The sequence below is a fragment of the Salvelinus sp. IW2-2015 genome, linkage group LG24 (genome assembly GCF_002910315.2).
Source record: "Salvelinus sp. IW2-2015 linkage group LG24, ASM291031v2, whole genome shotgun sequence".
NCBI classification, from domain to species: domain Eukaryota; kingdom Metazoa; phylum Chordata; class Actinopteri; order Salmoniformes; family Salmonidae; genus Salvelinus; species Salvelinus sp. IW2-2015.
Window position 1 is genome coordinate 9,895,242 of NC_036864.1, and position 22,434 is coordinate 9,917,675.

Below are 22,434 nucleotides of genomic sequence, written 5' to 3' on the forward strand. Positions count from 1 at the left end.
TCCCGGCCTCATTCCCTTCCGGAGACTTGCTTCCTGCTGAAACGCAATTCTCAATCACAAACGGAAAAATATCGACATTCATGGTTCCGCTCTGGAAAAATGACTATTCACACGTAACTGCCAAATGAGCAAGTATTTTCTGGGCGATCGCGAGAAGATATCAGTGCCTGAAACCGACAGGAACGTCAAGACTATCGCTGGGTGATTGGCTACTTTTCGTAGCGCCGAAGCTGAAAACAATGCCACATTTCTTGTGGCCGGAGCCGCTGTCAGCCGCACAACTCAAGCGGCTGGAGGAGCACAAATATAGCGCTTCGGGTCGATCCCTTTTCGAACCTCCTTGTCAGATATATTGGAATTGGCTGGTCCAACAAATTCCAACTTGGGTAGCGCCTAATACTCTGACTATAATTGGACTGGTAATAAATATAGTCACAACTGTAGTGTTGGTGTTTTACTGCCCAACGGCAACAGAGGAGGTAAGTGCTTTGCGACCTTGGGGGGGGAAACTTTCGAGTAGCCATGTAGCAACACCCCATGACAGCGTTGTAACTCTCTGAGATCATGTGTAACATTGTTGCAACTCGAATCCATTTACAGCACTATTGTTACTTTACAACTGCTCAAAGCATCAGAATAGTTTGTGGACAATGTGCACAGTCCACTATCTAATGTTTTGTTCCTCGAAAGTTTGTCTAATAGCCTATTGTTGTTGACTAAATGCATTTGCTTGATTAAAATGCAAAATAAGAGTTAGTGTCAAAGTTGCCACCATGTTTGCTCATCCACTCACAAATCAAGCGAATAGTAATTGTAAGGTAACTGGGAGAAAGTCTGGTTGAATGTTTGTTCAAGGAAAACTAAAGTAATTAACTTTACCTATTGCAAGTTTGAACTTTGATTGGATCATGTAAAATAAGCAAATCGATAACAATAGGTATACAACTTCAACCATAGTCAGCAAACCAATAACAGGGCGAATACGTAGGGTTTAACAATGTCACATGTTCATACTATGACCTGTCATCCACTTAGGTCGATTCTCTGAAGAGAGGGTGTGTGTGAACCTACCCTTTGCCTGTTTGGCTTCTTTTCTGTCCTTTGTATAGTGTGGGTTCAGGCGTGTGTCTGTCAGGTATTCAGAGACTAGTTACAATATGTGTATTAGTTCTATTACCTTTGTCCACCTATCCCACAGTACAGATTGGAATCTCACCACTGACACAAAGTCCAGATTCCATCAAGCTCCAGGCAGGTTTGTGCAGCAGACAATTCAACAAGGGCATTTTATATGCAGCACAAGTTGTCAATGCAGCCATGGACTCACATGTAACCTGTCTCCATTTGCATTCTGTATATACAGTACAGCTTTGAATAACTAAATGAGAGGGCTACCTGGCCTGGACATGAGCTGCAGCATACACCACTGTCACTGGCCAACTGAAAATATGTCAAGGGTGATCCTATACACCTATACTCAATACCGAACTTGCCTGAGAGCCATGTAACTAAGATGACTACCTGTATACAGAAAGGGCTTTTTGGGGGGGCAGGGGTTACTGAAGAGCAGTTTGTTGTTCTTGGCAGATGAAGGGACTGGAGAACATCAGGATATCTAGAAAGAGAAAAAGAACTACTGTCAAAATAGTTGTGGTGGACAAACCAATGGGACAAACACACAGGCCAAAACAGTAGTGTTGTGTTGAGAGAACACAGGCAAGTACAGTGCAGAGAGAAGAGTACAGTACAGCACAGGACATTGCAACCGCTTGGGCCCGGGCCCACCTACTGGAAAGCCAGACCCATCGAATCAGATTGGGCAACAAAAAAAGCTAAGTTCTCTTTGCCCCATGGTAACATTTTGTAGAATGTCAGAAAGTTAGCCGTTTTCCTAAATAAATAAAAATAAAGTTGTATTTATTTAAAGAAAAAAATTGTCCCACCAACAAATGTCTGGCTCCACTACTKGTACATTGTTGTATAGAGATGATAAACACTGATTGTTGGCTCACCCCTAATGTCCAGATGGCTGGGAATACTTCAAGTCCCAGTGGTAGGAACTCACCCAGTCAGGTCATCTACTTTCCTTTACCATACTTTCACTTTTTTTTTCTTACACACTCACYCATGTGTGTCTGTGTGTGGTGGGGGTTGGGAGGGTCATTCAAATGAATAAGTTATTGAAATATTTCTTTATTGAGGTATCAGGGAAAGCTGTGTGCAAAGAGAGCATCGCTGTCTTGAAAGACTACAACTTGTCCCGACACTTCCAGGCGAAGCATGCAGAGAAATATAGGAATGTGTCTTCTGAGCAGAGGGCAAGTGCATCGAAAGAGTTGCTTTCTCAGTTGCAAAAGCAGGAAGGACTTTTCACAAAACTGCATTCAGCAAACAACGTAATTGCGAGAGCTAGCTATGTACTGTCCCACAAAATTGCTAAATATAGCAAGCCATTCACTGAGGGCAAATGTTTTAAAGAATGTTTCATTGACTCTGGAGCAATACTTTCCCCCGACAAGAAAGAGCTGTTTGAAAATGTTTCCCTGTCAAGACGAACAGTGACACAGCTAGGGTTGCACATTTTGGGGAATATTCAGAGGTGGAAACTTTCTATCGGAATTAACGGGAATATATGGGAATTAACCGAAATATATGCAAATTWATATTAATACGATTTAAATGTAATGTTTTTTGCATTGGATATATTTAGCATACCATATGGAGACAGAAACATTAACATTTTATCTTATCATAAGTAGACATAATTGCAAATGATTAAATCCTTCCAATAGAAATAGAAATAATTTACTTACAAATGTAACTTTAATTGAGTTGACTCTTCACATGGGATGATTTCACTGAACAACAAAAGGGAATATTAAATGATTCCCAATGATCCATTGCATCTCCCAAAAATGTTTTCAACACATCTGTAAAATTATAGTCTAGAAACGAAAGCTTTGGTTGTCATCCTCTCAGGCTTCCATGTCTTCTCCATGGACCTCCTCAATGTCCACCTATTGAACATCAGACTCTGAGGCCTCATCTTCACTTTCCAACCTTGTCGAGGGTGGCTCGTCAGGCTCAAAAAGCCTCAAATTTGCCCGGATGGCCACCAATTTTTCAACCCTTGTATTGGTCAGCCTGTTGCATGCTTTGGTGTGTGTGTGTGTGTGTGTTCCCAAACAAGGACCAGTTGTGCTCTGAGGCAGCTGATGTTGGTGGGATTTGGAGGATGATGGAGGCAACAGGGGAAAGAGCCTCAGATCCACAAAGTCCCTTCCACCAGGTGGCTGATGCAATATGGCAGTCGTGCCAACATATCTCATCTCCATCCCAAAGCCCTTCCTTGGAAGTGTACTTCGTCAGACTGCCAAGAACCTTGCCCTCATTCAGGCCAAGGTGGCGAGATACGGTAGTGATGACACCATAGGCCTTGTTGATCTATGCACCAGACAGGATGCTCTTGCCAGCATACTTTGGGTCCAACATGRACYCTGRAGATGTCTTCACGCTTTTTGATGTATTTCAGAACTGCAGTTTCCTCTGCTTGGAGCAACAGTGAAGTACGGATGTTTTCTCTTACATCTGCAAGTAGACTCTGAACATCAGACAGGATGGCATTGTCTCCCTCAATCCGTGCAATGGCTACTGCTATAGGTTTCAGGAGTTTCAGGCTGCTTGCCACTATCTCCTGAAATACATCATCCATGAGGATCCTCTTGATGGGGCTGTCCATATCGTCAGACTGTGATATGGCCATTTCTTGGAGACTCCTTCCCCTCTAGGAGACTGTCAAACATGATGACAACATCACCCCAACGGGTGTTGCTAGGCAGCTTCAATGTGGTGCTCTTATTCTTCTCACTTTGCTTGGTGAGGTAGATTGCTGCTATAACTTGATGACCCTTCACATACCTAACCATTTCCTTGGCTCTCTTGTAGAGTGTATCCATTTTCWGTGCCATGATGTCCTTGAGGAGCAGATTCAATGCATGAGCAGCACAGCCAATGGGTGTAATGTGAGGATAGGACTCCTCCACTTTAGACCAAGCAGCCTTCATGTTTGCAGCATTGTCTGTCACCAGTGCAAATACCTTCTGTGGTCCAAGGTCATTGATGACTGCCTTCAGCTKATCTGCAATGTAGAGACCGGTGTGTCTGTTGTCCCTTGTGTCTGTGCTCTTCTAGAATACTGATTGAGGGGTGGAGATGATGTAGTTAATTATTCCTTGCCCACGAACATTTGACTACCCATCAGAGATGATTGCAAAACAATCTGCTTTCTCTATGATTTGCTTGACCTTCACTTGAACTCTGAACTCTGCATCCAGCAAATGAGTAGATAAAGCATGTCTGGTTGAAGAGGTGTATGCTGGGCGAAGAACATTCAGAAATCTCTTCCAATACACATTGCCTGTGAGCATCAGAGGTGAACCAGTTGCATACACCTGTCTCTTATACACATCTAGATGTGTATAAGAGACAGGTGTAGTAGTGTGGGCTCAAAGCATCTCATTAGTGTGCAAGATCTTGAGAATCAGCTGTACATGTGATGGAAGAATGCACTGTGCATGTAATGGAAGAATGCACTGTGCATGTAGAGGGTTGCAATTCCATTGAATTGGGGATAGTTTAACCAAAATATGCCACAAGACCTAGAATTGCCTAATGTGTATCCCACAAAAAAGGTTCACTGTTATAAGCTAACTTTGTTTTAAATTAATTTAATTAAAATACCCCAAATTCAAACCCTTTGCAACCCTAGACATAGTGTGTTGAGGACATCGCAGAGAATATGGAACAACAGTTGAAAGACAAGGTAAAGGTTTTCACCTATTTCTCCTTGGCCCTGGATAAGAGCAGTGATGAACACGACACGGCGCAGTTGTTGATATTCTTACCAGGCATAACCCCAGACTTTGAAATTACAGAGGCGCTTGCTTCAGCGCAGTCAATGAAGAGCACAACCACAGGGAAAGATTTATTGGAGGAGGTTAATAAGTGTGTGGCAAAGCTGGGACTGAGTTTTGAAAAGGTATCCAGTGTCACCACTGATGGGTGCTCAAACTTGACAGGAAAAAACGTTGGCCTTTTGGAAAGGATACAAGATCAAGTAGCTGAGCTGAACCCAGATCAGAAAATTATTTTCCTGCATTGCATTATTCATCAGGAGGTGTTCTGTCAATGTGTTCTGAAAATGAGCCATGTTGTGGATACAGTCACTAAAGTGGTAAACTTCATAAGAGCAAAATCTTTAAACCACATGCAGTTTGTCTCCCTGTTGGAAGAGACAGTCGGGTCATGCAGATCTCCACTACCACACAAACATGAGATGGCTGAGTTTGGGGAAGGTGCTTTAAAAGGGTGTGGGACCTGAAGTAGAGATTGAGTTTTTGCAATTGAAAGGAAAATATTATGTGGATTTCCCTCAACTGCAAGATAAAGAATGGTTGGCTGACTTTGCCTTCACCGTGGACATCAGGCCCTCATGAATGAACTGAATTCCAAACTACAAGGGAAGGGCCTTTTTGCACATCAGATGTACAGTCTTGTCAAAGCCTTCAAYGGAAAATTACTCCTCCTGACCCACCAAGTAGAAGCCAACAATCTCACCCACTTTCCAACACTACTAGTCTGTTCCCTATCAGATGACCAGCGGGAGAAGTATACATCGCTGCTGCGTGCTTTGAACGGTGAGTTTTCTCGTCGTTTTGAGAATTTCAAAGTGTTGGAAAATGACATGCTGTTGGTTTCCTCTCCTTTCACCTTCAATGTGGATAACGCTCTCACTGACCTGCGACTTGAGCTTATCGATCTTCAGTCTGATGCAGTGATTGGAGAAATATTCAAAACGATGTCACTGACGAGGTTCTATGCATCTTTGATGAAACAACACTTTCCAAAGGTTAGGAGTCATGCTGAGAAATGTTTGTACTGTTTGGGTCAACCTATGTATGTGAACAGACATTTTCAGTGATGAATATAACAAGTCAAGGCACAGATCATCTCTTACTGACTCCACCTCTCAGCAATCCTGCGCATAGCGACGTCAGAAACTATACCTGACTTCACTGCTCTAGTCAATGCCCATCAGACTTCACTCCTCAGACTGAGTAGTTTTTAAATGTAATTTTGAGCTCGCTCTCTTGTGTTTTTGTGCATACCTGTTAACAAGAGTTCTGTCTGTGGTGCTGAATGCACAGTACTTCTCCTCCGTGTAGTTCATTGCATGTTTAATAATGAAAATACCTACCGAAATGAGAACGTGGATGTGGTTTATTTCTGTGCATGTTAAAAAAAAGTAAAGTGGCACATGTGATTTACAGTAGATATATCTGTCAAAATAATTGCCCAGGCCTGCATTATGCTGTTTTGCCTTTCAAATAATTTTCTAGAAAACAGCTGTAGTAAGCATAAGTTTTAGAAAATGTTAGAACATGTCTGTTAGAGAAAGCAAACCCGTGTTGAAGGAAACTGTCAAACACAAGCAACTCTCTGTTTTGCAAGAAGTGACTCAAAATAAGATAAACAACTTTCCCAATGTGGCATGGCTTTCTTCAATCTTCACTGATTTGATTTGGAAATACACCCTGCATCTCATGTAAACAAGTCTGTTTGTCTATGACTGGGAGTAAACAAAGACCGAGACCTTTCACTTCAACGGGGATGGTGGACGAAAAGTTTGTCCTAGTTGAAATAGAAACCAGTCATTCCATCGTCTTGTTTAATCAACCCCCCCTCTCGCTCTCCCTCCTTCCCTCCCTCTGTCTCCCTACCTCTTTCCAGGCTCCAGCATGGGCCTTCATCCTGAGTGCGTTGGGCCTGTTCACTATCAGTCGCTGGATGCCATCGATGGGAAGCAGGCCCGGAGGACAAACAGCAGCTCTTGCGCTGGGGGAGCTCTTTGACCACGGCTGTGATGCTGTCTCACAGGTGTGGGCCAAATAATCTTTTTGTTGCCTGTTTGAATTGTGGTTCTTTACAGTACCTGACCAAGTGTGTTTCAAGCCGTGGGGCTCCCCTGTACTTTTGTCTAGAGTCTGGACTAGATCGAATTTAGTGTTTAGCTTCATAGCAACCAGTGTATCATATTGAATGACAACATACATTGTTCTATGCATTTAAAAAAAATGAAAAGTGGTGTGTGCATATGTATTCACCCCCTTTGCTATGAAGCCCCTAAATAAGATCTGGTGCAACCAATTACCTTCAGAAGTAACATAATTAGTTAGATTGCACACATGTGGACTTTATTTAAGTGTCACATGATCTCAGTATATACAGTTGAAGTCGGAAGTTTACATACACTTAGGTGGAGTCATTAAAACTTGTTTTTCAACCACTCGACAAATGTATTGTTAACAAACTATAGTTTTGGCAAGTGGTGTAGGACATCTACTTTGTGCATGACACAAGTAATTTTTCCAACAGTTGTTTACAGATAGATTATTCACTTAGAATTCACTGTATCACAATTCCAGTGGGTCAGAAGTTTACATACACTAAGTTGACTGAGCCTTTAACAGCTTGGAAAATTCCAGAAAATGTCATTGCTTTAGAAGCCTCTGATAGGCTAATTGACATAATTTGAGTCAATTGGAGTTGTACCTGTGAATGTATTTCAAGGCCTAACTTCAAACTCAGTGCCTCTTTGCTTGTCATCATGGGAAAATCAAAAGAAATCAGCCAAGACCTCAGGAAAAAAATTGTAGACCTCCACAAGTCTGGTTCATCCTTGGGAGGGATTTCCAAACGCCTGAAGGTACCACGTTCATCTGTACAAACAATAGTACGCAAGTATAAACACCATGGGACCACGCAGCCAGCATACCACTCAGGAAGGAGACGCGTTCTGTTTCCTAGAGATGAACGTACTTTGGTGCGAAAAGTGCAAATCAATCCCAGAACAACAGCAAAACACCTTGTGAAGATGCTGGAGGAAACGGGTACAGAAGTATCTATATCCACAGTAAAACGGGTCCTATATGGACATAACCTGAAAGGCCGTACAGCAAGGAAGAAGCCACTGCTCCAAAACCGCCATTAAAAAAAGCCAGACTACGGTTTGCAACTGCACATGGGGACAAAGATGTTACTTTTTGGAGAAATGTCCTCTGGTCTGTTTTAATCAAATATAACTGTTTGGCCATAATGACCATTTATGTTTGGAGGAAAAAGTTGGGGAGTTTGCAAGCTGAAGAACACCATCCCAACCGTGAAGCATGGGGGTGGCAGCATCATATTGTGGGGGTTCTTTTCTGCAGGAGGGACTGGTGCACTTCGCAAAATAGATGGCATCATGAGGGAGGAAATTTATGTGGATATATTGAAGCAACATCTCAAGACATCAGTCACGAAGTTAAAGCTTGGTTGCAAAAGGGTCTTCCAAATGGACAATGACCCTAAGCATCCTTCCAAAGTTGTGGCAAAATGGCTTAAGGACAACAAAGTCAAGGTATTGSAGTGGCCATCACAAAGCCCTGACCTCAATCCCATAGAAAATTTGTGAGCAGAACTGAAAAGGCGTATGCGAGCAAGGAGACCTACAAACCTGACTCAGTTACACCAGCTCTGTCAGGAGGAATGGGCCAAAATTCACCCAACTTATTGTGGGAAGCTTGTGGAGGCTACCCGAAACGTTTGACCCAAGTTAAACAATTTAAAGGCAATGCTACCAAATACTAATTGAGTGTATGTAAACTTCTGACCCACTGGGAATGTGATGAAAGAAATAAAATATTAAATAAATCATTCTCTCTACTGTTATTCTGATATTTCACTTTCTTAAAATACAGTGGTGATCCTAGGACAGGGAATTTTTACTAGGATTAAAAGTCAGGAATTGTGAAACTGAGTTGAAATGGTTAATTGGTTAAGATGTATGTAAACTTCTGACTTCAACTGTATACACCTGTTCTGAAAGACCCCAGAGTCTGCAACACCAGTAAGCAAGGGGCACCACCAAGCAAGCGGCACCATGAAGACCAAGGAGCTCTCCAAACAGGTCAGGGACAAAGTTGTGGAGAAGTACAGATCAGGGTTGTAATAAAAAAATATCTGAAACTTTGAACATCCCACGGAGCACCATTTAAATCCATTATTTTTTTTTTAAATAGAAAGAATATGGCACCACAACAAACCTGCCAAGAGAGGGCCGCCCACCAAAACTCACAGACCAGGCAATGAGGGCATTAATCAGAGGGGCAACAAAGAGACCAAAGATAACCCTGAAGGAGCTGTAAAGCTCCACAGCGGAGATTGGAGTATCTGTCCATAGTACCACTTTAAGCGATGTTTTTCATCGGCAGGGACTGGGAAACGGATCAGAATTGAAGGAATGATGGATGGCGCTAAATACAGGGAAATTCTTGAGGGAAACCTGTTTCAGTCTTCCAGAGATTTGAGACTGGAACGGAGATTCACCTTCCAGGAGGACAATGACCCAAAGCATATTGCTAAAGCAACACTCAAGGGGTTTAAGGATAAACATTTAAATGTCTTGGAATGGCCTAGTCAAAGCCCAGACCTCAATCCAATTGAGAATCTGTGGTATGACTTAAAGATTACTGTACACCTGCAGAACCCATCCAACTTGAAGGTGCTGGAGCAGTTTTGCCTTGAAGAATGGGCAAAAAATCCCAGTGGCTAGATGTGCCAAGSTTATAGAGACATACCCCAAGAGACTTGCAGCTGTAATTGCTGCAAAAGGTGGCTCTACAAAGTATTGACTTTGGGGGGGTGAATAGTTATGCATGCTCAAGTTTATTTTTATTTTTTTTATTTTTTTGTGTCATATTTCTGGTTTGTTTCACAAACATTTATTTGCATCTTCAAAGTAGGCATGTGGTGTCAATCGAATGATACAAACCCCTCAAATCTATTTTAATTTCAGGTTGTAAGGCAACAAAATAGGAAAAATGCCAAGGGGGTGAATACTTTCGCAAGCCACTGTATGACATATTGTTGCTCATTTAGTTCTCTGTCTCTCTCTCCTCTCTCTCCAGTGTTTGTTTCTGTGGGAACATGTATATCCTGTGGGATAGGAAGCTACCCTGATTGGATGTTCTTCTGTGGCTTTGTGGGGATGTTCATGTTCTTCTGTGCACACTGGCAAACCTATGTTTCCGGAACACTGCGCTTTGGCCTGTAAGTAGGAATGATGCCCAATTATATTATTTGTTTACCTGTTGCTGGGCAGATAATGACTTTTTTGTTTTTGACATGGTACTTAAGTCTAGTCCATTGTGCTTCATAAAATATACAGTCTTGTTCTGAACTATGAGTTCCTCTCCACCCAGGGTTGATGTGACAGAGGTCCAGATTGCCATCGTTGTCATGTATGTGATGTCAGCTTTTGGTGGAGTGGCCCTTTGGGACTACAGGGTATGGCTTCAATACATTTATCTATCCATGCACACAAACCTAACACACTCCCATACCCACTCATACACTCTCTCTCTTTCCTTTTCTGTCAACTAAGCCGTAGGATTTGGAGACTTGGACATTTTACAGCAACATTTGGCACTATATGACGACACAAATTTTACCCCAACATTTGGCACTATAAGGCAACATAACCAATCCTTAATATGTACTGTATAACCGCTCAACCAACCCCACAACAATCTGACTACTAGTTATTAAATAGTCCTTTTGTTTCACTTTCACTCTGTGCAGCCTGTGGAGGCTTAACGACTAAAGTCACAATCAGAAGTAAGAAGGTAATTATGGGTAGCTAATCCACCGTGGCGTAGACATGATCACATGATCTGGCTAGCAAACAGCTGATGTCACCACGCAATATTATTGGCTTCTCCTCCCATCTTGGCCTCAGCAGCATGCCCCGCCCACCCACAGRTTACTGGTGTAAACAACGCTAGCTGCTGTGACAGAAGTTGCTAAGTTCTGTTAACTGAAACTCTTGGTTGTTTTACCCTCTTGTAGTTGCCCGTCCTTGGGGTGAAGCTGTACGCCTTCCCCATCTTGGGCATCATTGGGGGAGCCGTGTTCTCCTGCTATAACTACTTCCATGTCATCCTCAATGGGGGCGTCGGCAAGAACGGCTCCACCGTGGCTGTAAGTATTATTATGTAATGACGTGTTTAGCTAAATATTTGGGTTGATTAGTGTTTTTTATTACACCGACGTGGTAGTAAAATGTTGCATGTACAGTACTTCAGAAAGTATTCATACCCCTTGACTTAGTCCACATTTTGTGTTACAATGAATTTTTAGAAAAAATAATGTTTTCAATTTTTTTTGCTAARGTATTGAAAATGAAATGCAGAAATATCTAATMTACATAAGTATTCACGCCCCTGAGTCAATACTTTGTAGAAGTACCTTTGGCAGTCTCTTAAAAGAGCTTTCCTCACCTGGATTGTGCAACATTTGTGCATTTAAAAAAWAWAWATWTTCAAAATTCTTCAAGCTCTACCAAATTGGTTTTTCATTGCTAGACAACCATTTTCAGGTGTTGCTATAGATTTTCATGTAGATATAAGTCAAAACTGTAACTCGGCGACTCAGGAACATTCACGGTCTTCTTGGTAAGCACCTCCAGTGTATTATGTTCTTCTGAAATAGACTACATTTTCTTCATATCATGTTTCTTCAGACCTGTCTAAAATAAATAATGGATTTATTGTGAAGGTGTAGGCTATATTACATGGATTTATTAGAATATTTCAAATGTAGATGTTCCAAAGGTCTGCATTAGTGGCTTGTTTGGAAGCCAGGAGATGCTAAATGTGTTTGTTAATTAACAGTCAATTACCGTGAGACCTGCAGTTATTTGCTTGACAATCACCGGCTGATGAAATTTCATAGCGACTAAATTTGGAAAAATTCAAGTGGTGTCAATTTTTTCTGAGTGCTTTTAAGTTATGTACCCAGTAGGTCCCTCAGTTCTGGTCTTTTAACTATCCCAAAGCCTCGGACCAAGAGGCATGTAGAGGCAGCCTTTAGTTATTATGCCCTCAGCCTCTGGAATAACCTGCCAGAGAACCTGAGGGGGGCTGAAACTGTGGACATATTTAAGACGTCTTAAAACATATTTTTAGCTTTGCTTTTCCTCATGGTGCTTTTTAGTTGTTCAGTTTCTGTTTGTTATGTGGTAAATATTTCAGCTTTTATTTTCATTGTTTTTTTCTGTAAAACACATTGTATTGCATTCCATGTCTGAAATGTGCTGTATAAATAAAGCTGGATTTCATGTGAAGGCACTGTACATTTTAGGACAATACACCATTTTTTTGACTTGTATTCTAGGTTAACAATTCAAAGTTATTCACTATTTTGCTGTGTGTTCCTTAGGACACCAGTGTGCTGGCACCAGGTATGCACATCGGCCTCATCCTCACACTGGCCTTCATCATCTTCAAGAAGTCATCCAACCAACTTTTTGAGCTGCACCCCTGCCTCTACATCCTGACTTTCGGCATGGTCGTCGCCAAGATCGCCAACAAGCTAGTTGTGAGCGCTCCATTTAATATAATAGTCTTCACTTTCTTACTTTGCTGTCATCTCTCAATCTATTAATATCTCTAGTCTACTGCCTGAAGGGAAATTCATTAAAAAATATATTTTTCTGTCTTTCTGGAGTGTCTTATCAAGCAAGCAATGAATACTTTTCCTCTCATAAATGGGACCTCCATATGTAACAGTGAAAGCCATACCAGTATTTACCTTAGCTCATTCATTAGCTCTGCTCKTCCTCCAATATCTGTATGTTCCTTTTGTGTTCCTCTGTCCTTGTGTCAGGTGGCCCACATGACCAAGAGTGAGCTTTATCTCCCAGACACGGCGTTCATCGGGCCTGGCCTCCTCTTCCTCAACCAGTACTTCAACAGCTTCATCGACGAACACATAGTKCTCTGGATCGCAATGGTGAGTTCTCACTTCTTCACTATTTCGTAGTTCTGTTTTCGTACAGGTCTGGTGTCATTTTCAACCCACTTCAGTTGATGTCTTCCACATAGATAGGACCAGAAGTTTTCCCTAACCACCAACTGCCCTGGAACAACTTCCCTATGTGCATCAAGTCCATTTCTCATGRCGGTCCTTGTATTTCCTCCACAGGTCCTGTCGTTGATTGACTTGACGCGCTACTGCACAGGCGTGTGCATCCAGATCGCCTCTCACCTGCGCATTCACGTGTTCAGCATCACGGCGCGAGCTGCCCTCAAACGCAACTGACGTTTTGCCCTGCGGAAGGAGGCGGGGGAGGTGGAGGACGCCGCCCCGCTCTTGAAAGCAGACGATGATGAAGAGGTCCCCTCCACCCCAAACCTCAGCAGCCTTGACACAGTGACCACCTCTGACTAAAGGTTGCCTGTAATAACACTAGAGTAATGACAGGAATGACGTAACCACCCCTGATTAGATCCATCGTCAAGGGTAACACACACTGGTCTGTATCTCACTGGATGAGTGCAGAGTAGCTGGCATGGAAATAAATTGGTTGGTTTTTCTTTGTCTCCGTATAGGAAGTAATCACTACCTGAGGTAATCTGAGACTCCGATTTGATAAATATCATCAGACAGGTTTTAACATCCAAAGCGCAACATTTTCCATTATTTTCAGCTCATTTAATTTAGACTAAATCATACACTATGGGTAAAAGCTACAATACATTTTTTGGCAAAGATCAAATGTTTCTCAGTGATCAGATAAAGGAGTTGCTTTGTGTTTTTCCCCCTTGAATTTTGTTTCTCTCTTGTTTTAACTTACAATTGATACATATTCCTATCTAATTGAACTATATTCAATGCTGTAAAGTTAGAGGCTACATCTGTCTTTACTTAACAGCCTCTTGTTAAACAATGTGATATCATTGTTCAAATTGATATTGTAGCTCTTAATCATTCATTAGTCATGTTTATTTAATGAATGAGACCCAATCTGACATGAAATTAACTCGATCAGGGCTAGGAAATACAAAATAAATCAACCTTTCAACCTCGGAAAACTTCCAAAATGAAGTTTGTAAAGTAGAATGAGACATTGCTAATGAGGTATGGTACGCTAATTGTCAAGGACTCCAGGTGAAGGGGCAAGGGTCTGGGTTAACACTGAAAACAGTGACATTTCTTCTACAAGAGCTTCCATCTGACTGTGAATCCCCCTCCAGTCTATCCAGCACCACTTACTTTTACTCACTTACCCTCTGTAACCTCAACTCTACTCCAGTTGAAGTCCTTGTAGTCATGTTGATGTGTTAACACCAGAGTCCCGTCTGCTTTCAACGTTCTTCTCCGTAAAGGGCTAATTCTTTGATTGTACAGAATTCTGTTTGGCGCCTTAAATGTTTTTGAATCCTTTGTTTTAATTTTAAAAATGTGAAGCAGTTTAGGATCAAGTACTAAAATGTTTGTCTTTTCTGCATCACTATGAAACCAGTATTTATGGTTGAAGTATCAGACAATATACGTTGTACTGGAACTTATTTTACTGTTTACTATAATTCTGTACTGGAAGCCATCTTTTTTCCCATCACATTTAGAATATGCATAGGTAAATGCATTTGGTACATTGTGATTTATTGTTGAACGGTATGATTCTGAACTGTTTCATAGCTGAATGCKTTGTTTGGTCATTGCTCAACAACTTGAGGATAGACAGACAAAGGGATGCAACGGTGCAGATGTTAATGTAACAAAGATAAGTAAATCAAGAACCCCTACTCTAGGAATATGCCCACCGAACATAGAGAAAATGTCCCTAAAAAGGACATTTTGACTTGCAGATATTTCTGGGTAGAATTCCAATGAGAGCCTTCAGATTACGTGACATTTCAATAACTTTGTCTGGAAATAACAGCCAACCTTAAGTTAGCCACCTGTTTTTGTTCAATCAGGGTTTGAACTCCAGGTGAACTTAAACTATGCATTGAAAAGGCCACATGCTCAATTTTAACATGGTATTGCACTATTCAATACAAGTAAAACATCTTTATACTGAAGTTCAAAATGATTGTAATAAAGAAATATTTTCCATTCAAGAAATTCAGTTTCATGATTTAAAGCATAACCAAGCGATTCAGGTTTATTTGATTTTGGGATGAGCCAAAGTGATGAGTAAACTAAAATTGTGAATTTGACACTCCCAAGAGACTCACTTCAAATGTACATTAGCTCAATATCCATGCATACCACCCATTGTTGTAATTCAACCTGGTCTCAGAGCATTTTGTGTTATTCTGTACATAAATCCGTGGCACGCCATATGTTACAAATTCCAATTTGTTGTGTGGCTAACACGAACATTTGCAAAGTATTTAAAAAATGAGTTAGACAACTTTAGCAACAGATAAACACGCAACCTTTGTGTTACTAATGTTCGCATTATATGCCCACCCAACTAATTTTTTCCTTAAGTAACCTTGCTACATATCCTAATTTGAGTGTCCCAGATTTACTCTGTTACATCTAGTCTGAGACCAGGCTGTGTAATCTGGCCCACTGCATACCACAGTTCAGCAATAGTAAGGCAGCAAAACATGGTTCTGCTGCTGCTGGCAATCATTCACATTTTATCATAATTAACATCAATGCACCGCGAAGGCTCAACAGAGAGACCATAGAATCAGAAAATAATTGAGGGTCAGTAGTAGAACACTTGTGGCGCTAAATTAACAGTCCGTGGCATTCATTAGGAACGCATTCACAGAACAATCAGATGTTATAGAGCATGCTGCAGAGATCTGAATTTCAGACACTAGCAGAGCTATACGTACAGTATCCCACAGGGACACATTCTGTGTGGATGGCTGATCGCTGTGTGGTCTACTGTGTGAAACATTCATGATTTWAAAAAAACAACCAGTGTGGCATTTTTCCCCCATGCCTTTGAAAGAAATCACTTATGACATGTAAATACCAAATCCAACCAAGACATTTAAAAAGGCAAGCAGGGACAATGGGTAAACAAGGTCATACAGTCTGATACTTCAGGTAACACTCTTTAAAATAAGGCACTTGTGTTGAATGTAGACAGTGACATGGTGAAACAGGTCAAATGGCATAATTCCTGTTATTCTGATCAACCCCTTCCCGATCCCTTTTTTCCTTCTGTGGAATATAGGTTAAATTAAAAGTGTCCAACCTAACCTCGAACGCTTCGGAAGGTTACAGCTCTCATGGTTAAGGTGCTGTAAACCCACACCAGAGATGGTGTCTCCAGTCAATCGCTTCCAGATCATGCTTTTAACAGTACATCAATCACACTGACTGGACTAAAGCAGTTTAGCACATAGTTGGCTCAGTCAGTGTCCTTCTCCACAGCCTGGTGTGTGGGCGATAAGTCCCTCCGGCGCCCCTGGTGGAAGGGAAGAGAAGTTTCTGGCTTTACAGGCTTTGTCCGCTGGCACAGCATCACTCCAGCATCTCCCAGCCAGGTGATGCCTGTCAATCATCTTACCCACCACACATGATTGACGTTGTTTACAAGAGTCCCCCTCTCCTTGAGCCATGCTGACGCAATCCCAGGTGAGGACGTTTCGAGATTTAGGGATAGCCCTCGCTCTCCACCTACCCCTGCATGGCCCTCACTTTGAACTCAAGGAGAGAGGTTGAGGGTGGAGGGAGGATGCAGAGAGGAGGATAAGGACGTTTTCCCTCGTTCTTCACACGCGCTCTGGGTTGACATCGTTGCTGACCCTGCGTCTGGGAAACAGCTTGCGCTTCAGTAGAACCAGCTGAGGGAAGAAGAAAATACCACAAAAGAACTGTCACAAAAACACACAGGCAAGAGTGAAAAAGGAGGAAGCGACTTTACTCTGTCAGCATGTGGCTAGTTCTGAGCGGAAGCTTTTTGCTGTATTTTTCTTGACTTTGAACAGATCAGAGCAACAGCAAAGCACCTGATGCCTATGAAAAGAAAGGAGGAGCGGAGCCTTAGGCCTGAGGAGAGGGATGATTCTTAGGACAAAGACAAGACGGCGCCATCAGATTCCTCCATGTCCCAATAGCCCAGTGCACAGTGTGGATTGCCCATTCCTCCACAGTCGCTCTGGCGATTAACCTTTATTAGGAGAAACTTTACCCCGACCCCCTCAGATCTGACAGGTGCCATGATCAACAAAGAAACCATGCAACCACCATCCACTGCTCACGGTCCAAGAGGGACAGGTTTCAGTCTCATTTCAGTGACGCCATTTCAGTAATTCCAAAGCTCCACCGATAGTGAGGGATACGTGAACCTGTAGAGCTCCCTCTATGGAGCCCTGGGGCTAACTAAGTGCWAAGTCGCACATCATCAAGCTACAAGTGTGCTGTTTATATTAGCGAGGCGGAAATATACACGACAGTGTAAAGTCCTACTGACCTGCTCGGCAAAGAAGGAGACGACAGTAAAGATCACCAGAGTCACCAATACACAGTGGGTCCAGAACTTCAGCTTGTCCCGATATACTCGCCTGTAAGACAGAGACAGTAAGACAGCAAAAATAAACAAACTATTTTTGGGCCATCAATGAATTCATGACAAAGCAGATAACTCTCTGAAAGTCATCACTCTCATATTCTGATCCCAGTCTCCAACATGACATTTGATTGGGTGATGGACAGGGTGAAATATTTTTGGGAAGTATCAATGAATACAAAACAGAAACTCAACAAAAGTCACTACTATCATATTCAGAGTCCAGTCTCAATTATGAAATATTTTAGGCTTGGGTGACAGGGTTAAAGGTCATGATGAAATGCCTGTGGTTCTAGGGGAGAGGACAACAGGGTAAAGGGGTGACAATGTGACCAGACACCAGGAGACCTCTGCTACCACCCACCTGTCACTTCACTAACACCCATGTGACTCTTGGAATGTCGTGTGTGTGGATCATACGAGTCTAATTTTAAAGGCTGGGTATCTGGATAGATTCCTCCAGCTCAGGCCTGGCGCTATAAGAGCAGGATCCCACTCAAACACCCTGGGATTCCCAGCGATCATTCATGGCAGTGCGGAACACTCGGAGGTGCTGACAGATAGGATCCTTCATTCTTCTCTTGGAGAAATGGGGAGAGACCTCTGTCTCACATGGCCCTGATACAATATCTTACTGTATCTGTCCATCTATCATTTAGGACAGATACTACAATTGACAAAGTATCTGTACAGGCATCTTGTATTGTGTGCACATTGTGCTTCTGCACTGCCACAAATTAATGGTATAATGAAAAAAATGATGTACTAAATGCAGATCACAAATTCAACTGATACACTCCAATATATCATACCATTCCCCTCTCTAGTATAAACCACCCCAGTCCTACCATTCCCCTCTAGTATAAACCACCCCAGTCCTACATTCCGCTTCTAGTATAAACCACCCCGGTCCTACCATTCCCCCTCTAGTATAAACCACCCCAGTCCTACCATTCCCCTCTCTAGTATAAACCACCCCAGTCCTACCATTCCCTCTCTAGTATAAACACCCCAGTCCTATCCTTCCCCTCTAGTATAAACCACCCCAGTCCTATCCTTCCCCTCTAGTTAAACCACCCAGTCCTATCCTTCCCCTCTATACTAAACCACCCCAGTCCTACCATTCCTGGAGCTCTCCCATGTGGAGGAAGCGGTTGCGGTATTCTCTGGGCAGCTCGAACTGGGAAGTCAGGGGGAACATGGACTCATAGAAGTCCCTCAGTACCGCCTTAACAGTCCCTGCGTCRTTATGGCTGTGGTCAATGTTGTCGTTTAGACATATGAACTTCCTGTGAGGAAACACAGTGATGTGGTCAAATCATAAATCAACATCATGGTCAAATGGTCATATGAAGAGGTAGTATAACAATAAAACCGGAATAAGTAGTACATATTAATTAGGCAGGCACTAGGCTGGACACCTACAGAAAGCACAGAGATAATGATAATTATTTTGGGGGGTGCTTATCTTTGTCCTGTTACACACAGGTGTGTAATGGAAATGTGTCTTCATATCCCAACTCCCAGAGACACCGGCAGGGAGTGGGGTCACTAAGTACCTTGCTCAAGGTCACAACGACAGATCTTTTACCTTGTCCGCTCCAGTATTTGAACCAGTGACCTTTCGGTTACTGGCCCAACGCTCTAACCTCACCTGGGGCTCTTCCTGATGTCATCTAGCTGGCCCACTACATGGGACACGTTGGTCCGCACCATCTTAAAGGCTATCTCCTCCTCGCCCATTATCTCAAACCTGTCAAAGGAGAGGTTTCCATGTTTACTATGATCTTAAAATAGGATCAGGATATTCAGAGAAAATGTAGGATGGGTGATATATATAGATTAAGGACAGTGGATGATGGTAGAGAACAGGACTTTTATTTATTTATTGTATTTTTATAGACCCAACTTCCCCCTCTTCAGAGGACAAAAATAAATGTTTTTACATCATTTTCTTTTGTTCTTACACATTTGACCTACATGGATTTTTTTTTTTATAACAGGACTTACTTGTACTTGTTCTGGTCTTTGAAGGCCTTGTGGATGCGCTCTGTGARGGCTTTACAGTGGACCACCAGACCTTTAGTGACGGGAGGCTGTGGATTCAAATACACGAATCAGTCTCTGCACCTCAAGTCTACCACAGCTTATAAATGTTGTTGGAACACAGGACAGAGGCCGTGTAGAGTAGTCACCATGCTGGCTTCGTAGTATGCCTCCTGTGTAGGGCTAACYATATGTAGCTGGGTCAGGTTGGTGGGCAGCGTCTTAGAACAGTTGATCAGCAGCTGCTCCAGACCTGTKAGATCCTACAACACGCCACACGCTAACACATTATCCCCACTGTACCACTGGTTTGAGATCAGCTTTTAAAACAGGAGTAAACCAGGGTCGGTATTCATAAAGTGTCTCAGWGTAGACGTGCCGATCTATGATCACMTTGGCCTTAGATGATAGACAACATGGAGACACGGGGACCTGATCTTCTACACCCAGAKTTCTCTACTGACCTGTAGGTTGAGGGGGAGCTCATGGATGCGAGTGGCCAGCGTTCGGATCTCGCGGTCAGACAGAACACCGGAGTGGTCCGTGTCGATCTCGTCGAACACCTGCGAGACGTTGAGCGGCTGCAGGGCCGACATGAGGAAGTAGAAGTAGGAGAATGAAAACTGCATGTCCTCCGGGTGACGCACGCGGTGGGACGACGTCAGGTCAAACGCCTGTGGGAATCTGAAAGATGGAGACATTCACATATCAGTTTGTTCAGCAACTAATTCACTTTAACGAGGTAAACAAATGAGTGCTCCGGTTGTTAGACAAGGACTCACAACAGATACTTCGGTCTTCTATATTACTAACCCAGTATTTCCCATATGACGACATTTCCTGCTACTCACATGTCCTGGAGCTCCTGCATGATGAGCCTGTCGATCATGTGGGGCATGTGGGCGGGGACCTTGCGGGAGGTGAAGCCAAATTGGCCGTTGAGCAGCTTGTTGACGTAGCGGAGGGAGTCGGCGAAGGTGTCCTGCAGCCTCCGGCCAGRGGCGGCGCTGTCTGCCTGGTACGCCAGCTCTCCCTCCAGACGCTCCTCCTCCTATAGGAGCCATAGAAAGAGCCAGAAAGCAGCAAGAGAATACACAATTAACATTCTGATCAAATTCAGATAACATTCAGATTAACATTCAGATTCCCATTTACATTTGGAACACTAAAAGTTTACCAAACAGTTTCTGAGTAAAGTGTTTGCGATTCAATCCAATGCATGGTTGTTCTCGATTCTATGTTCTTCATCTCAAGAGCCAGGATTCTTCCTGACTGACCTTGTGACATTATTACAACCCAACCCCAGCTCACCTCCAGCAGGTCCTGGAAGTACTTCCGTCTCTCCCAGGGCAGGAAGCCTCTATCTGAGGAGGTGTAGTGCTGCAGCTTCCTGCCCAAAGGAACCCCCCGGGCTCCCTTCTCGACCCCTGCCCGCTGCTGTGATTGGTCCTCTGATCCCTTGGCTTTGGACATGCTGCCCACCAAGGTGCTCAGCAGCTTGGAGGACAGTGGAGGTTTCTCTGTGGGGGTGGTGTTCTGGGCTTTAGCGGCTTTCGGAAACTCACCATCCACTAGAACTGGGATGGGGGTTGCTGGAGTCTTTTGTGCTTTCTGTTTCCCTTTCTCACCAACAATGCTCGACTTGGGCACCTCCTCTGGTGCCTCGGTTCCCTCTGGCTCTTTGGTCTTTTCTGCTCCGTTTCTTTCTGGACTGTGTTGTGCTACTGGGTTAGCCTCGACTAGCTGTGGTGCGTCTGCCTCTCTCCTCACCACATGTCCTATTGGGTCTTTAAAAGGCTTGTCCTGGGGTTTGATCTGGTCAGCTGGTGTTAACCTGGGGTCCCGATTGGCCAGAGCCTTGTACGGCCCCAGCAGTATAGCCTTGGTGAGGTTATAACCCTTCATAGTGATGTCACCCACCAGGAGCTTTCCTTGCAGCCTCTGAAGCTCACTCTGCAAGGCCGCCGGTAGCAGGGACACGTTCAGCGCAGGCACCTCCACGATCACCTCATTTTCCCCAGGTGGCCTCTTCAGGACTCGGGGACCTTGTTTCTCCAGAGGGACATCCTCGAAAGGGACCTCAGGCTCTGTGGTGGCGGTGGTGGGCTTGGCCTCTTTGGATCCATCTTTGTGGAGTGGGTCGGACACGGACACGTTGGGCTGGGGGAGCTGGCGGGTGTCCACAGCCACGCTGAAGGTCAGGAAGAACTCCTTGTCGTCATCCCCTCGGACAGTGAGGTTGTAGTGGARCAGRGAGGCATTGTGGCCCGAGTGGAGGAGCAGGTGGACCGTCTTCCACTTGTTGGCCACCGAAGTATGGCGCACGGCCGGGTTGTCGCTGACCTGGGCCTCGGTCACCCGGCGAGCCACGCCTGCAAAGCTGAAGTATGGGAATGATAACAGCTAGTGTGCTGGCGGTCTCACCCGACCGACATGGTGTACGCAGGGTCCTGTTCTCACAGGGTGACCTGACAGAGCTGCTTAAAGGTTGATTCGTACAACACAACGCGATGAGGCCATACACACACACAACAACACAATGCAGGATTAATTCACTGCTCACTTGGGCCACCGTCACTGAGAGAGCTAATGTGACAAGTTGTGCTCCTGACGTGCCCAGGCTGTGAGCAGTGAGGAACCGATCTAGTCAGGTGGCCGACAATCTGCATGCTTTTCTCAATCAATGAAACATCGATCTCAGAGTCTTCCTTCACAAAAGTAGAATCTGTTTACGAACAAATTTGGCAGTAGGTTTTGGAGACTTGGACACTGTGCCAAAGTTCAAAAATGAAGTTACGTTGTTCTTTCAAAGAGCTCCACAGGGCGAATTTGTATTATTGTACATGGCGTACTTCACAGAGTAGGCGCTTCCTCGGGAAGAATATGTAAAGGATACACACTAGTTAAAAGGCGCAAAATAGGATCTGGCTAGCTCGTGTTGGCATACTGGCCTCACCTATTGC

At 43.5% G+C, this 22,434-nt stretch overlaps 2 protein-coding genes across 2 annotated transcripts in view; one reads left to right on the plus strand and one right to left on the minus strand.

The window, feature by feature from the left end:
• Positions 1-15,009, plus strand: LOC111951424 (cholinephosphotransferase 1-like). Its single transcript, XM_023969500.2, is given in 11 exon segments — positions 1-479; positions 6,790-6,829; positions 6,832-6,890; positions 6,892-6,936; position 8,383; positions 10,008-10,149; positions 10,302-10,386; positions 10,948-11,079; positions 12,319-12,477; positions 12,766-12,891; positions 13,084-15,009. Coding segments are annotated over 11 exon segments (1,146 nt in total). The 5' UTR covers positions 1-239; the 3' UTR covers positions 13,201-15,009.
• The window catches only part of LOC111951374 (N-acetylglucosamine-1-phosphotransferase subunits alpha/beta), an 18,785-nt gene continuing 11,360 nt past the window's right edge, over positions 15,010-22,434 (minus strand). The window contains exons 12-20 of the mRNA XM_023969427.2: positions 20,783-21,874; positions 20,323-20,522; positions 19,936-20,155; positions 19,621-19,734; positions 19,436-19,521; positions 19,080-19,178; positions 18,547-18,714; positions 17,330-17,420; positions 15,010-16,700 (exon numbers count right to left, since the gene is read on the minus strand). Coding sequence (XP_023825195.1) covers positions 16,629-16,700; positions 17,330-17,420; positions 18,547-18,714; positions 19,080-19,178; positions 19,436-19,521; positions 19,621-19,734; positions 19,936-20,155; positions 20,323-20,522; positions 20,783-21,874 — 2,142 coding nt within the window. The 3' untranslated portion in view covers positions 15,010-16,628. The remainder of the gene's footprint in view (positions 16,701-17,329; positions 17,421-18,546; positions 18,715-19,079; positions 19,179-19,435; positions 19,522-19,620; positions 19,735-19,935; positions 20,156-20,322; positions 20,523-20,782; positions 21,875-22,434) is intronic.